Source organism: Mauremys mutica, chromosome 3, assembly GCF_020497125.1.
Source record: "Mauremys mutica isolate MM-2020 ecotype Southern chromosome 3, ASM2049712v1, whole genome shotgun sequence".
NCBI classification, from domain to species: domain Eukaryota; kingdom Metazoa; phylum Chordata; order Testudines; family Geoemydidae; genus Mauremys; species Mauremys mutica.
In genome coordinates, this window is record NC_059074.1 from 86,041,121 (window position 1) to 86,054,245 (window position 13,125).

At 42.7% G+C, this 13,125-nt stretch overlaps 1 protein-coding gene across 4 annotated transcripts in view; it reads right to left on the reverse strand.

The window, feature by feature from the left end:
• TRAF3IP2 (TRAF3 interacting protein 2) overlaps positions 1 to 12,706 on the reverse strand; it is a 40,975-nt gene extending 28,269 nt beyond the window's left edge. Inside the window, exons 1-4 of one of the 4 annotated variants that reach the window (XM_045009771.1) lie at positions 12,687 to 12,706; positions 11,729 to 11,894; positions 1,182 to 1,268; positions 173 to 961 (exon numbers count right to left, since the gene is read on the reverse strand). In XM_045009771.1, the coding sequence (XP_044865706.1) occupies positions 173 to 961; positions 1,182 to 1,197 (805 nt within the window). In that variant the 5' untranslated portion in view covers positions 1,198 to 1,268; positions 11,729 to 11,894; positions 12,687 to 12,706. Of the gene's footprint in view, positions 1 to 172; positions 962 to 1,181; positions 1,271 to 11,728; positions 12,015 to 12,686 lie in introns of those variants that run through there. The other 3 variants (XM_045009773.1, XM_045009772.1, XM_045009770.1) reach the window with 3 other exon arrangements.
• Between the last annotated feature and the right edge of the window lie 419 nt (positions 12,707 to 13,125).

Here is a 13,125-nt window from a genome sequence, read left to right on the forward strand (position 1 = left end):
TCATGCTAACATTTAGGAAGATAAAGGGGTTGGTAATAGGTGTTAGAAAACAATAGATGCATCCTGTGAAGGAAGTACAGTAGGAATACCAACTAATTAAAGTATAGTTTGGAGCTAAGAGGGTGATACCATAGAAAAGGATATTAAATGCTGGTCAATTACATTAACTTACATGGATTTTGGTGGTGTGGATCAACTGGACAATGGTATCTGAGGTTCCAGTGAGCTTGTGGAGAAACATTATGGTGCAGCATTTGTTGGTATACAGGATACTGCTGAGGTTCAATTCTGAGAAACTCTCTGGATATTAATGGTCCTGGAAGGTCCTGGGGGTTAAACACAGATGTAAGTGGTAACGGAGGTTCTAACTGCCTGATGCCCATGACATCCCAAAGCTGAGAATCATATCCGGTGTCTACAGTTGGCAGGTCGAATGGTGCTCTGTTATTTGATGGCTGATGTGACTGTACATTTTCTTGGCTTTTGTCATCAAGTGAATTCTGCGAAACATCAGAAAAACTTTTGTTTGATTTACAAGAGTCATGTCCAGTGTCAGGAGAATCAGTTGAAAGCTGAGATCTCAATAGCTTATTTGTTTTCTCCATAGCTAAAAGATGAGACTGAGGTGGGAGCATCCCAGACTCTGATTCAGTGGAAGCACAGGAAGGCACATCCTTTCCAGAATCCTGATATCTTACCCAAAGACTGCTGTCAAAATCCTCCATCGCTTCGTTGTGAGGTTCAGGCTGATGATAGTTTGCAAGCTCTGAGGATTTACATAAATGTGACTGATCAGCCAAGGAATTTTGAGACATTTGAGTTGGATATGGTCCTAAAGGTACCAAATTCTCCATATTTTCAACAGAAGGTTTCAAAGCCTCTTCTAGTGAATTTTCTGGAAATGGGGACAGGAATGCAGATTCATCAACTTCAACTGGTATGCTTCGACTCATCACAGTGCCTGAAAAGGGAAGAACAAACAATATAAAATTCTGGAGTCACTATAAAGACAAACTTATATCTTCAGTGTTATGATTTGGGACCACAAAGTGAAACTTTAAAGACAGAATATGACAGAGCAGTGATATGTTTTTAAAGACAGATCAACAGTAAGAATACATAACTGCTTGGTTGACTTTTGATGAAGAAACGAATGCATTGAGCAATAGCCTTGGACTAACCTGCAATGGAGGCCATTTCAAGTTTTTGTGAAGACTGTGGAAATATGAATCAACTTTCTCAATTTGGTGCCAGGATTTTCCAACAAACTGGAAAACAAGAAAAATTATTCCCATTGAAACAGTGCAGTACAATTAAAAATCCAGAAATAACGACTTTGTATCAAAGATTAACCAGGAATACTGATTAAAGTTCTGAGAATCACATTTCAAAAAACAGAGAAATTTAAGGGTGTTTCTGGTACTTTGTGTTCGTTCCTGCTGAGTCTGGAAGGACAGCCTGTCTTGTGTTATTTCCAGAGAGAAAGTTTCGGGTATTCTGATCTGGGGATTTGGTTCAGCTTGTTCCAGAGTTGGGACCAACTGCACGTTTTGGATCCAGACCTGATAATGAGGCCCCACCTTGCTGCCCATGGTCTAAACTCTCCTTCTCAGCCAAACTAAAGAACTTTGAGTCCTGAGCCAAACTTAATGACGAAAGCCAGTCTCCAATTGCTGGCTCTTATTTCATCCAAAGCCGTTCATCCATTTGGTTATTACATGGATACTGTTAACTCAGGTTACTGGGAGTTTACAGACATTTTGAAAAGTTTGTTGTTCTTTAAGGTTCCCTTTTTCTGATGATGTAATAACCTAGATTGAATGGTACAGGTTATATGGAATTTCAGGTGCCCTTCCAGAATTCAATAGGGATCCAAATCGTAAGTCATCATTTATGGTGTTGCCAGTAAAATTGTTACAGCCAAATTACTCTCATATGTTTTAATATAGCATTGTCATTACAGTAGCATTACAGTAGCAGCCAGGTCCAAAGCATGCATTATAACTATACCAACTTTGGGGAATTAGAACTACTTGCCCCATTACACAACTACACAAAACATTCTTTCTACGCTCAACCTAAAGTTATCTGAAAAAAGTACCGATTCCTGGATAGCATGACCACTCTCAATTGGCCTCTGATATTTCAGAGTGGGCCTCAATAGGCTTTCTTTGAAATTATAATGTAAATAAGAAGTTAAATGAAGCTATGTAAGCCAACACCTTATAAAAGGCTGCAACAGTCAACAACCTGATAGATAATAGGCTGTTATGGGCAAATTCTATATACAGTTCTGGCACCCTCAGGGCTTCCAACGGATAGGGTGAGGAAATTGGGTGATATGAACCACCTCCTTTACAGTTTTACTTCTTTCCTATTGGAAGAAGCCAGAAACCAAACTAGGACAATCAATAAAGATGAATGGGACAAAAACTCATAGCAAAGCAAACGGCAACATCTGCCAACAATGGAATTTGCTTTAAAGCCTTAATAATCATAAGCATGCAGTATTAAAGAGCTTCTAGTAAACCAAGAAGAAATGTACTTCAGTTACAATATCCAGTAAAAAGTACATAAAGAGTATGTTCCAATGAACAAAGAATTCAAAACAGTCAAGCAAGATCATTGAGAAATCTCATGTTCTGTGTCTGACTGAAAAATGTCTCAACTCCATTCTGGTTTCAGTAGCTCGTTCTCCAAAAATGTGTACCTTTAATTTGAAGAAGTAAAAACATGCTCTTTATGGTTAATTCTTCGTCAAACTGTGGAAGAGCAATTGTCAATTCCAGTTCATCTGCTCTAAAATGTCCCCACAAGTCTTGTTCTTTTGCAGTAGCATAAAGGAAATAGTACAACGTAAAAATTGAAACAAATCCAATTTAACTTTCCTCAGAGGAAAATCGTTGCGAAAGGGATGTACATGTAGCAAGAGTTCTGGCAGATTTCAGCTCTTAACTTTCACATCTTCAAACCCAATCACTTCAGAGAGTATATGTAGCTTATTAAGGTGATAGGCACTAATGTGATAAAAATGACCAAAATCTTCACAAGGCATAGTCACAAGGAAGACCCAAAAATGGAGATTTTAGGCCAGATCCTTGAGTGCTTTGTGGCCAGTGTGTAATACTACTGCATTACATAGGCCAAACCCTACTTGTACCCTCCATGTTGATCAGTTCTCTGTAACTATGATCCTGAAGCAGCATAGAGCCAGTGACGTGACACATATGTCACACAGCAAAACCACCTCTGGCACAGTGAGGTTTCAGGTTGTGCTTCTCTGAAAAGGGGATGTGGCCAGGCAAAATTATTCTCCACAACTCCTAGGCTGTACGTCTATAGAAAGGATTTCTCCAAAGTGTAACTTCAGGTTTTTCTACAGAGGGTAATTTACCACCATAGTTACATATATAGTTTATAATTATACCAGTATAACTATGCTGGTAAATTTCCCAATGTAGACAAGCCCTCAGAGCAGTTATTGGGAAGCACTAACACACAGCACATGTAGCTGCTTTGTCAGATACTCAGACACAGGCCAGAGAACAAAGTGCACTACTAACTAGACTCCTTTTTATTGCAGGCATCCATGCTTGAAATCCTGACAGTAAGCTCACCAACATCATACAGTTTTCCTATGGTTTATATCCTTTTCCCTTAAGCCATAAACATGACTGCCACTTTTAGCTGAGTCAGTGTCCTGTGACAGTAATAATGCATGTGACTCTAAAAGGAAAACTTTGAGTTCTCATAGTTGGCACAGGATTAAGATGGGGACTTGCTTTACTCTGTTCTTTGCAATAGCAATGACATGATAGTTGCCTGGGAAGGTTAGTTATATCAGTGGCTCTCTACCTTTCCAGACTACTGTACCCCTTTCAGGAGTCTGATTTGTTTTGTGTACCCCCAAGTTTCACCTCACTTAAAAACTACTTGCTTACAAAAATCAGACAAAAATACAAAAGTGTCACCGCACTCTATTACTGAAAAATTGCTTACTTTATTTTTACCGTATAATTATAAAATAAATCAATTGCACTATAAATATTCTGCTTACATTTCAGTGTATAGTATAGAGAGCAGTATAGACAAGTCATTATCTGTATGAAATTTTAGTTTGTACTGACTTTGCTAGTGCTTTTAATGTAAGCCTGTTGTAAAACTAGGCAAATATCTAGATGAGTTGATGCACCCCCCTGGAAGATCTCTGCACACCCCCAGGGGTACGTGTATTCCTGACTGAGAACCATGGGGTTATATCACTGCCCCCATTATTCTTGCACTGCGATCAGATGACTCTTCTGGGAAGATGGGTTAAGGCCAGGTTTAACAAAGGTATTCACGCACCTAATGCTGGAGATAGGTGCCTAGTGATATTTACAAAAGTACCTAAGCAGGCTAGGTGCCAACTTGAAAGAAATTGCTTGTATGCATATTTAGGCATCTAAATACCTTTGTAAATCTGGCTACAAGGGTCACTGGCCATGGCATGCTTGCGCATACTTGCTTTGTGACTGGGGATTTAGTTGGGATGTGTATGATTTGTGGGCAACTTTGAACCAACCCCCAAGTGAAGAAATGACCTGTGTAATGGCATACTTCTCACATGGGTGAAAGCCAGATTAAGGGGCCATAAGGGACATCTCTAGACTTTATTCACATTGCCAACTCTCCTCCCACCATTGAATAGCATCTGTTCTTTCATAAGAAGTTCCCCTTGGTATCCATCTTGGATCATAAAGGGCAAATTAATCTGTGGTGTAAATGGGAATAACTCCATTGGCTTTGTAAAGCATAGTAACGTAACACCATTATTATCTGCAATTATCAAACATCTGAACATGGCAAATTACAGAAACAAATTCACCAAGGCTGAATCTGTCTGTTGTCTCTTTGAAGGTCACTGAAGCAAGCAAATCAAAACACCAGAAAACCATCCAGTTGGAAATTCTGTCTTCAACAGCCATCAGTCTAACACCAACACTGATAACATTACCGGCCAAGTGAGGAAATGACCTGTTGGGAAGAATCAAGCATCTGATTCAAGGCCCACTAGATATATAGGCCATTTTCAGTGTGAGCATTCAAGGAGCAGGGGTAATATAAAATCTCAAGGGAATATTTGAAACACCTTAGTAATTTACAGTAAGTTACATCCAACCTAAATACCCCTTGCTGCATATTAAACCAGTTACCTCTTGTCTTATCCTCAGGGGACATGACAACAGAAATGCTCTCTCCTTTCCTATGGTGTGTCTGTTTTTACACCACACTCATCACCATACTGTCTGTGTGCCTAGAATCTTAATCCCTCAGGTTCTGTGGCTGTGGCTGGTGTATAGGGGTGCAGGTTTGGCTACCCTGTGTCAGAGGAGGTGAATTAAACCCATTGTATGCAATGTTTGAGAAATCCATCTTCTCTGGCCCATTTATTGGGCACTGAGATTGCAGATTTTCTTTAGGGCTTGGTTTAGATTCCACTGGGTATCATTATTTCTAATCCTAAGGATAGTTATGCACTGGCATAGGTTACTTAGGGAGGTTGTGGAATCTCCATCACTGGAGATTTTTAAGAACAGGTTGGACAAACACCTGTCAGGGAGGGTTTAGGTATACTTGGTCCTGTCTTAGTGCAAGGAGCTGGACTAGATGACCTCTCGAGGTCCCTTCCAGCCCTACATTTTTATGATTCTATCGTCCTCTCTCAGTGGTTTTGGTGGGAGAAATCAGTTTTAAATTGCAGAAGCCCTGTGCAAGAGGCTACCTAAGGGATAAGTGAAAACATTGCATGCCAGGGAACCCTATCCACTTTTGGGGTGATGCTGGCAGAAGGCTCAGTCCGTATTTAGGTGGAAATTTCCAAAAAAACCCACATGGTTTGCAATGTTGATGATTCAGTAAGTAACATTCTTCCTTCCAAGTCTATACTGAACCAGTGCTTCAGTATGATGTTACTATTCTGCTGGAGGTCCCAGCTTTTAGAAAAGATGTAAAACTAAGACCTTGATCCTGTTGTTATACATGGTCTCATGCTGTAGATTTTCATGCAATTTCTCTTGACATTTTTTCTGTTTAACATATGCTGAAAGTAGAGCACAAGACAGACAACTTACTTGAGCCCCTGTTGTCAAGAACTGAGATAAAGGAGTCCTTCAGCATATCAAAACACCCTCAGCAAACCATGATCTGATTCCTCTTCTAGCACTGAGACAAATTGGAGAATGTAGTTTATGGCCCAATCCCATCCTTAAATATATAGAACTATTTTAGGTGCTATTTTCATATTGCCGGAAAGCTCCAAGAATTTAGTATTCCCCCATGATTTAAGGTGCCCATATAGCCTGTTTTGGCCAGGACAGTCCCCTTTTTAAGCTCTGTATCGGATGTCATGACTTTTTTTTTGTGTGGCAAAACTGGGCATTTGTCCCATTTGCTCTTGCTTGAGGGGGCAATGGAGGAACGTTCAGGCAAGAGCAAATGGGACAAATGTCCAGTTTTGCCAAAAAAAAAAGTTGTGATGTCCAGGACATTGGCTTGGGTGAGCAGCGACACCAGGCAGCTCAGGCCATACCCACATGGCAGGGCCTGGGCCAGCCTGTGAGCACTGACCATCTCTTACCCGGTGTCCCGTTTTTAGTTTAGGGAACTATGGTCACTCTACCATGGCTATACTGAAGATTACTGATAACCAGCTTGAATTTTTGCGTGGACTCCTGCAAATCATAAAGTGAGGCCTTTAGCAAAGGGAATTAACATTCTAGCAGCAAATTTTGTAAAAATAAATGGAAAAAAAATCCCATTAACAGCGCTTGTCTCCTCTTGTTCCTTCCTCGCCCCATACTCAAAGTTTTATAACATGGATTAATTTAATAAATAGCTTTGGAGAATTGGTCTTAAGTGAGCTGATAGACAGTGGCTCAAGCTCTTGTGACCAAACTCTTCCAAGCTTCCTTGCAACAGTTCCCAGACTGAGAGAAGTTCTTCCATTTCTCCTGCCAGATAAACTGAAAGCATCAGAGCCAAGAGAGTGCTGACTGTGCTGTTGAAACAGTCCTGGACAGCACAATGTTCACAATAAAATGACCGCATCATATGCTTGTTCTGGACACAGTTTGCTTTGGATGTCTCTGGCGGGAGTTCCAGGGGAGAAAGTAAGTGGAAAGAAAGGTGGGGAGCAGACACTCACTTTTCCAGGTCAACAGAGCTAGGCCTTAGGTCCAGAATTCAATAGCAGGGCCAAACTCCCTTAACATTCAAGAGAGTTTGTAGCTGGGGGTCAGCTTCAGACCCATCTTTACAGTTTAAGGATTTCATAATCAACCACAAAGCATTCCATATATTTTCCAGTTTGAAGGTCAAGATTCACATCCCCACAGAATATCTCCAACTGCCCGGTTTTGATTAGACAACTTCTGACAAGGGAGAGGAAGGAACCTGCAGACAAAGAAGGTGCTTGTGCTCTTATTCTTTTTCAGAGAGCTTTGAGAGTTGAAGAGCAATTTGATTAAAGTCATATGTTTGTGAGTTAATGAATAGAAGAGGGAATGTTAGGACAAGGGAGAAATCTCTTCCGGTCCGATATGCAATACATAAATATAGGGGTGGAAGTTACACTCATCTGGAAAGGTTTGGATGTACATTAACTTATGCTTTAGCCAGGCGCAAGAGGGCTGGACAGGAAAGATAGTGCAGTGATTATGATGTTAGCCTGGGAGTCAAAAGACTGGGGTTCTTTTCCCTGATCCACAACACACTTCCTCTGTGACCTTGAGTGAATCTCAGTCCCTACGTTCCCCATCCATAAAATGGGGATAACTGTATTTCCTAACTCATATGATGTTGAGAGGATAAATACATTAAGCCTCTGAGGTGCTCAGACACTATGGGAATGGGGCCATATAAGGCTAAATAGAGAATTGAAATGCTACAGCTTGCTCTGTAGAAAGATTGGACACAACCTTCCTAAAACTAAGTGAAGTCAGGCCCAAAACTTTTCAGCAGTGTGCAGTGCTGCAAACAGGGGAGCCATTTGGGACCTATGACCAGGGTCAAAGGACAAAAACAAATTGATCGCAGCTCCCACTGGCCGCGGTTCGCCGTTCCAGGCCAATGGGGGGCTGTGGGAAGCAGCGGCCAGCACATCCCTTGGCCTGTGCTGCTTCCCACAGCCCCCATTGGCCAATGGGAGGTGTGATCGGCCGAACCCGCAGACACTGCAGGTAAACAAACCGTCCCGGCCCGCCAGTGGATTTTCCTGATGGGCTGTGTGCCAAAGGTTGCCGATCCCTGGTCTAAAACAACAACCACATTATTTAAAATGCTAGTTAATGTTGCTAAATGACAACAACAGGCTTGCATATCACATCAGTAACAAAATGCAAGCTTTTGAAAACAAGGAAATGAATAGTTAACATCATAATTCCTGAACTGTCCACAAAATAAACACACACATGCATATGAACTATAATAAATGCAGCCTGCACTAGATCTGGCCCCTTGAGCATGCTAAGCCATATTTTATCAAAACATAACCATAACTTTGACCACTGAATTACTGATTTTAATTTAATTGTGTTTTCTTTATTTCAGTGGCAAAATATTTGCTTTTATGAGATGCTTCTAAGTGGAATACATTCTCAGCTAACACAGGGCTAGATTGGTACTCTTTAGGCACATCCCAGCAGGGGTGTGGGGGTGCATTGATCCAGGGAAACAGTCAGAATGCCTCCTGGAGCTTTCCATTGAACGGGGGCGTGCACACACCACTACCCCACAATGCTGGCTGGTGCACAGGGGGACCAACACAGCCACAAATGTCCCTAACTCTCCACTCCTCCCTTCCCCTTAAGGGTGGCATGCATCTCTGTGGGGAGTAGCTAGGGTGCTGTCCATGTGCTTTCTTGAGCATAGGGCTTGGAATTCTGCCTGGCTCTGACGCTCCACTGCAGAGGTAGCAACACATTGCTTTAGAGCTAGAGGAAGACAAAGATACCAAGTCAGAATTTCAAACCATGGCACTATTATAATGTCACGTAACGTTAAAGGATCTTGATGAATTTTCTTCAAACTTTGCAGAAACAGTTTCCTTTTGCTGCAGAATAAACATGGCAATTTCCAGGCTAAATCCATTTTCCAAGTCAAAGTTATGAGGGTGCCAAAATAGGGCTCTATAGTGGAAGCTGGTTTCAAACTTACCTATGGAAATATTGCCACATCTCCTTAATACTATGGGTGCTGGAAAGACAGCAATGCTGTGAGCTGGGTCAATATGAGGCCAACGGTTGGACATTGACATTAGCACAGCACTAGGCAGACATTCCCCCAGTCAGGCTTTCCCCTCAACATGTTTCCTGGTGAGGAATGAAGACCTCTTCTGGGTACCCACAGAAGAAGCCACCAGCCCTGGGTAAACACCTACAAATAAGCTCCAGTACCTTCTTCCAAGGCAGGCAGCCTGCCTTCCAAAGCAAGGCAGCATCATGTAAGAGTTGCTATGGGTCCCACTTGACTCCTGAAGGCACAGAGCCTAAAGAATTGGAGCTTCCAATGCACCGAGTATAGTAGTATATTGAAGGGCACTCTGCTGCCATAAGCCAACATCAGAACCACTGCCCCTCAGTTCAACGCTGATACAGATTTCAGCCTGATCACAGCTGCTCCTTAGAGCTCACCAGTGCTGTGTGAAGAGCGGAGGCACATAGGAAACTAACAGGGGAGCAGTGCCTTGGGTCCTAAGAGAGTGAGAGCCTTTTGTGCCAGGCTGCTTGTGCTGGTGCCTGAGTCACTCAGATAAGATGATGCCATAGAAGACCCTGGGTAGATAAACTCTCCTCCGGTTCAAATCCTGCTAGCTCAGAGACTCTCACATTGGAGTGGTGGTGTGACCCTGTGCACCAGGTCACAGAGCCACTCACTCAAATTTGGCCCAGTTGCTCCTCTGTTATGCCAGCAGGGAAGGGGCTCTACTGTTACACCACCCAGCTCTGGTTGGCGGACAGGGATGGGAGTCTGGGTCCCTTGGGTTCCCCCTGCCGAGTTCAGATTCTCAAAAGTGAGGAGGGCACGGCCCGCTCTGTTTCAAAAGTGGGGGGGGGGAGGGTGAACTCCCCCCTCATCTCTGGCATCCAGCCCTAATACAATAATGAAAGTGCCCTCAGTCACTCTTTGTACCCAATCCCCACAGTAGGGTAAACTAAAAACCAAGACATTCCCTCCCAAGCACACGACCCTCAGCAGTGCTTGAATTAGCTGAGGCACGATTGTGACCTTACGCTATTGTGTTTTAGGATCATGTGATGACTAAGTGTGCTCAGTTCAGCCTTATCTGGCTGAAATTCCTTTTCTTTGATTCAAGACAACAATCTTCAATAGTAGTTTGCAAAAATGAAACGAATTCCCCAAACCAAGAAGTGGCGGGGATAATGCGAAATGTACTCGAGGCCGCATGCTAAACAGCACTTTCGGCAAATACAAGACAGACAATGAGAGGAAGAACAGAGGTCTTACCAACCTTCCCCTCCTCCTCCAATGACATTTTTTGAGCCTATGGAGCTAGGAAGCATTTTGTTATTTCCTTGCAGATGGCATCAAAGAGTTGGTACAGTCTCTACCTGAGGGCTTGTTATTGCTAAGAAGGGTTTGCTGGTTTAGCTAGACCAGCAAACCTGCCTAGTATAGATGAAGCTTATAACTGTCAGTTTAGCTCACCCCAGTTCCTTGAGCAAAATGGTTTTGCTGGCATAACTGGGTCTTAGCTATCCTGGTATATGCAGCAGTGTATGATGGAAAAACATCACCTTCCTGACATAATTATGCTGGTATACATTTTTAATGTAGATCAGGCCCTAGTCCTTAGAGGATACCTTAATTTTGCAATACCATGTAATTCCCAGAAACTAGTTGCAGCTGTAAGGCACAGTATATGGGGCAGATTTACTGTTCTCACTAGCCAGCAAGAGTTGCCAAACCGAGTATTCTGAAAGTGATGTTAACATATCAGGTATACAGCTGATTTTTTTTAATTCATATCAGATCACTTGCAATCTGTTCTGATATTAACATCAGGTTGGAAGTGTTTTATCTTGGTCTATAATCCTATTTCTTCATTCATTTTCCATAATGATTTGCTCTTCAGCCTTTTAGGCAATTCCTAGATTACTGGGAAACAACCCCTCATTATGGCCGAGTAGGCAGTGAGGCATGGGCCTGTGTGGCAGGCAGTGCAAAACCGTTGTCCCAACGGTGCCACAATTCCCCCGGAAGCTCCTGGGGAGCACAGCTGTGCCACCACTCAGAAGAATGCAGGCTCACTGGCTGACTCGTGTGTGGGGGGCACAGAGGGGTAGAGGTGAAAGTTCCTTGCAAGTTACCTACCAGTGGCACACCCATGCAACGGCCAGCCAGGATCAGGCCCGTCGCTGGCATGTTTCAGACGTCTATATAAATGCTTAGGCCCCGAGGACGACATAGAAACACTGCGTATGTCATCCATTTCCAGAGTGTTTACTCACAGACAGTCCTGCTCCAAATCTGTGAAGCGAAGCAGCTGAAGCACAGTGAGCTCTTTGCCAAACTCACTGTTTGCTAAACTGTTTGCTAAACTGGGCGAAATAAAAAGGAGGTTAGAGCCCAGAAAGGAGAGAGAGAAAAACAAGAGGCAAAGTGGGTCAGTGGTTAGTAACAAACAGTCTTTGTGACAGGGAGTGGCAGTATCTTTAAGAGCTCTTACCTTGGGGCTAGCAGGACTGGACGCTGGACTGACCAAGGGTAGAGAGCGACGGTTGGGCTTTCTCCTGCACACTCTTTTCCGGTGGTTCTCTGGTTTTCTTTTCTCCCTTTCTGCTCCCCTTTCTCTTTCTCTCTCTTTCTCTTTCAGGTAAGTTGCAGAACAGGCTCTGCAGCAGGAAGTAGAACTCGTATGCAAATCACAAATCAGAAGTGGAAAACGTCAGTCTGAAAATCTCTGAGGGGGAGTGAATCAGTAACAGAGGAAAACTACTTTGAAGTTAAAAAGTCCCTTGAAATGTTTCTGTCCTTACAAGTCAGGCTGCTGTTTAACCCGCACAGATAAGTAACTGCAGGGGAAACCCAATATGATTTTCAAGCATAATATTCATGAATGGAAGAAGTGTCTGATTTTTTTAAAATACTAGAATGTATATTGTCAGCGCCAACAGCTCAAAAATCATGAGTTGGACCACCAAAAATCATGAGATTGTCTACAAATCATGTGATTTAAAATGGGTTATTTTTATCTGTGTTCTGGTTCTTGAAGGTTACACTCAAGTAACATTTTCAAACTTTTCTCCACAACCACATCTAGGAACATTTGTTGTAAGAAATTAAAGTTGAGATTCTCATGTAGTGACAGAACTCCAGCAGCTGGGACTTTAATTAAAATATCAAACATGGCAAGAGTTGGCAACCTTGCATAGATATTAGAAGCACTTCTGGTATCATCCAGCTTGTCTTCTTGCCAGTCAGGATTTTCTCCACAGTATAGTCTCTAGTGCTTTCTCCAATCTAGCTTACATGTCCCAAGGAAACTGCCTTACACCACTTCCTAGTCCAGTAGATCTCACTGTCAGGCCTGTTAGCCTACATTTTCCTTGCTTAATTTCACCCATTCCTCCTACTTATACTCCTAGGTGCCACGTTAATTCATTTCTCCTCTTTGGTGTATTCACCTTTCCAGTATTTGTAGGCAGCCATCAGGTTCCTCCTGAACTCTAGCTCAGTCAAGCTATACATATTTAGCTATCTAAAATCATCCCTCAGAAGTCAACTCCTCCTGCTGCTTGGTTGTTTTTATTGCTCTCTTCTGAACTCCCGCCCATTGATCACTATCTTGGTAAAGAGGCACCCACAACTGAATGCAATATTTCAGATGTGGCCATAGCAGAGAGCAGGGAGATAACAGAATCTCTGTTTCCTTCCCCTGTTCTCTCCCCTCCTCCCCCGCTCCATGATGCCTTGGCATATTTTCTCATCATACACTTTGTTAAGAGACATGAAGTTTCCAAGCACATCAGTTCTTTGAGTGAGCATTACCGGTCACCTCTTCATAATACAACCCCTAAGTCAGGCACGTCTTTTCTGCAGCCATGCTACATTGCAGACTGATGC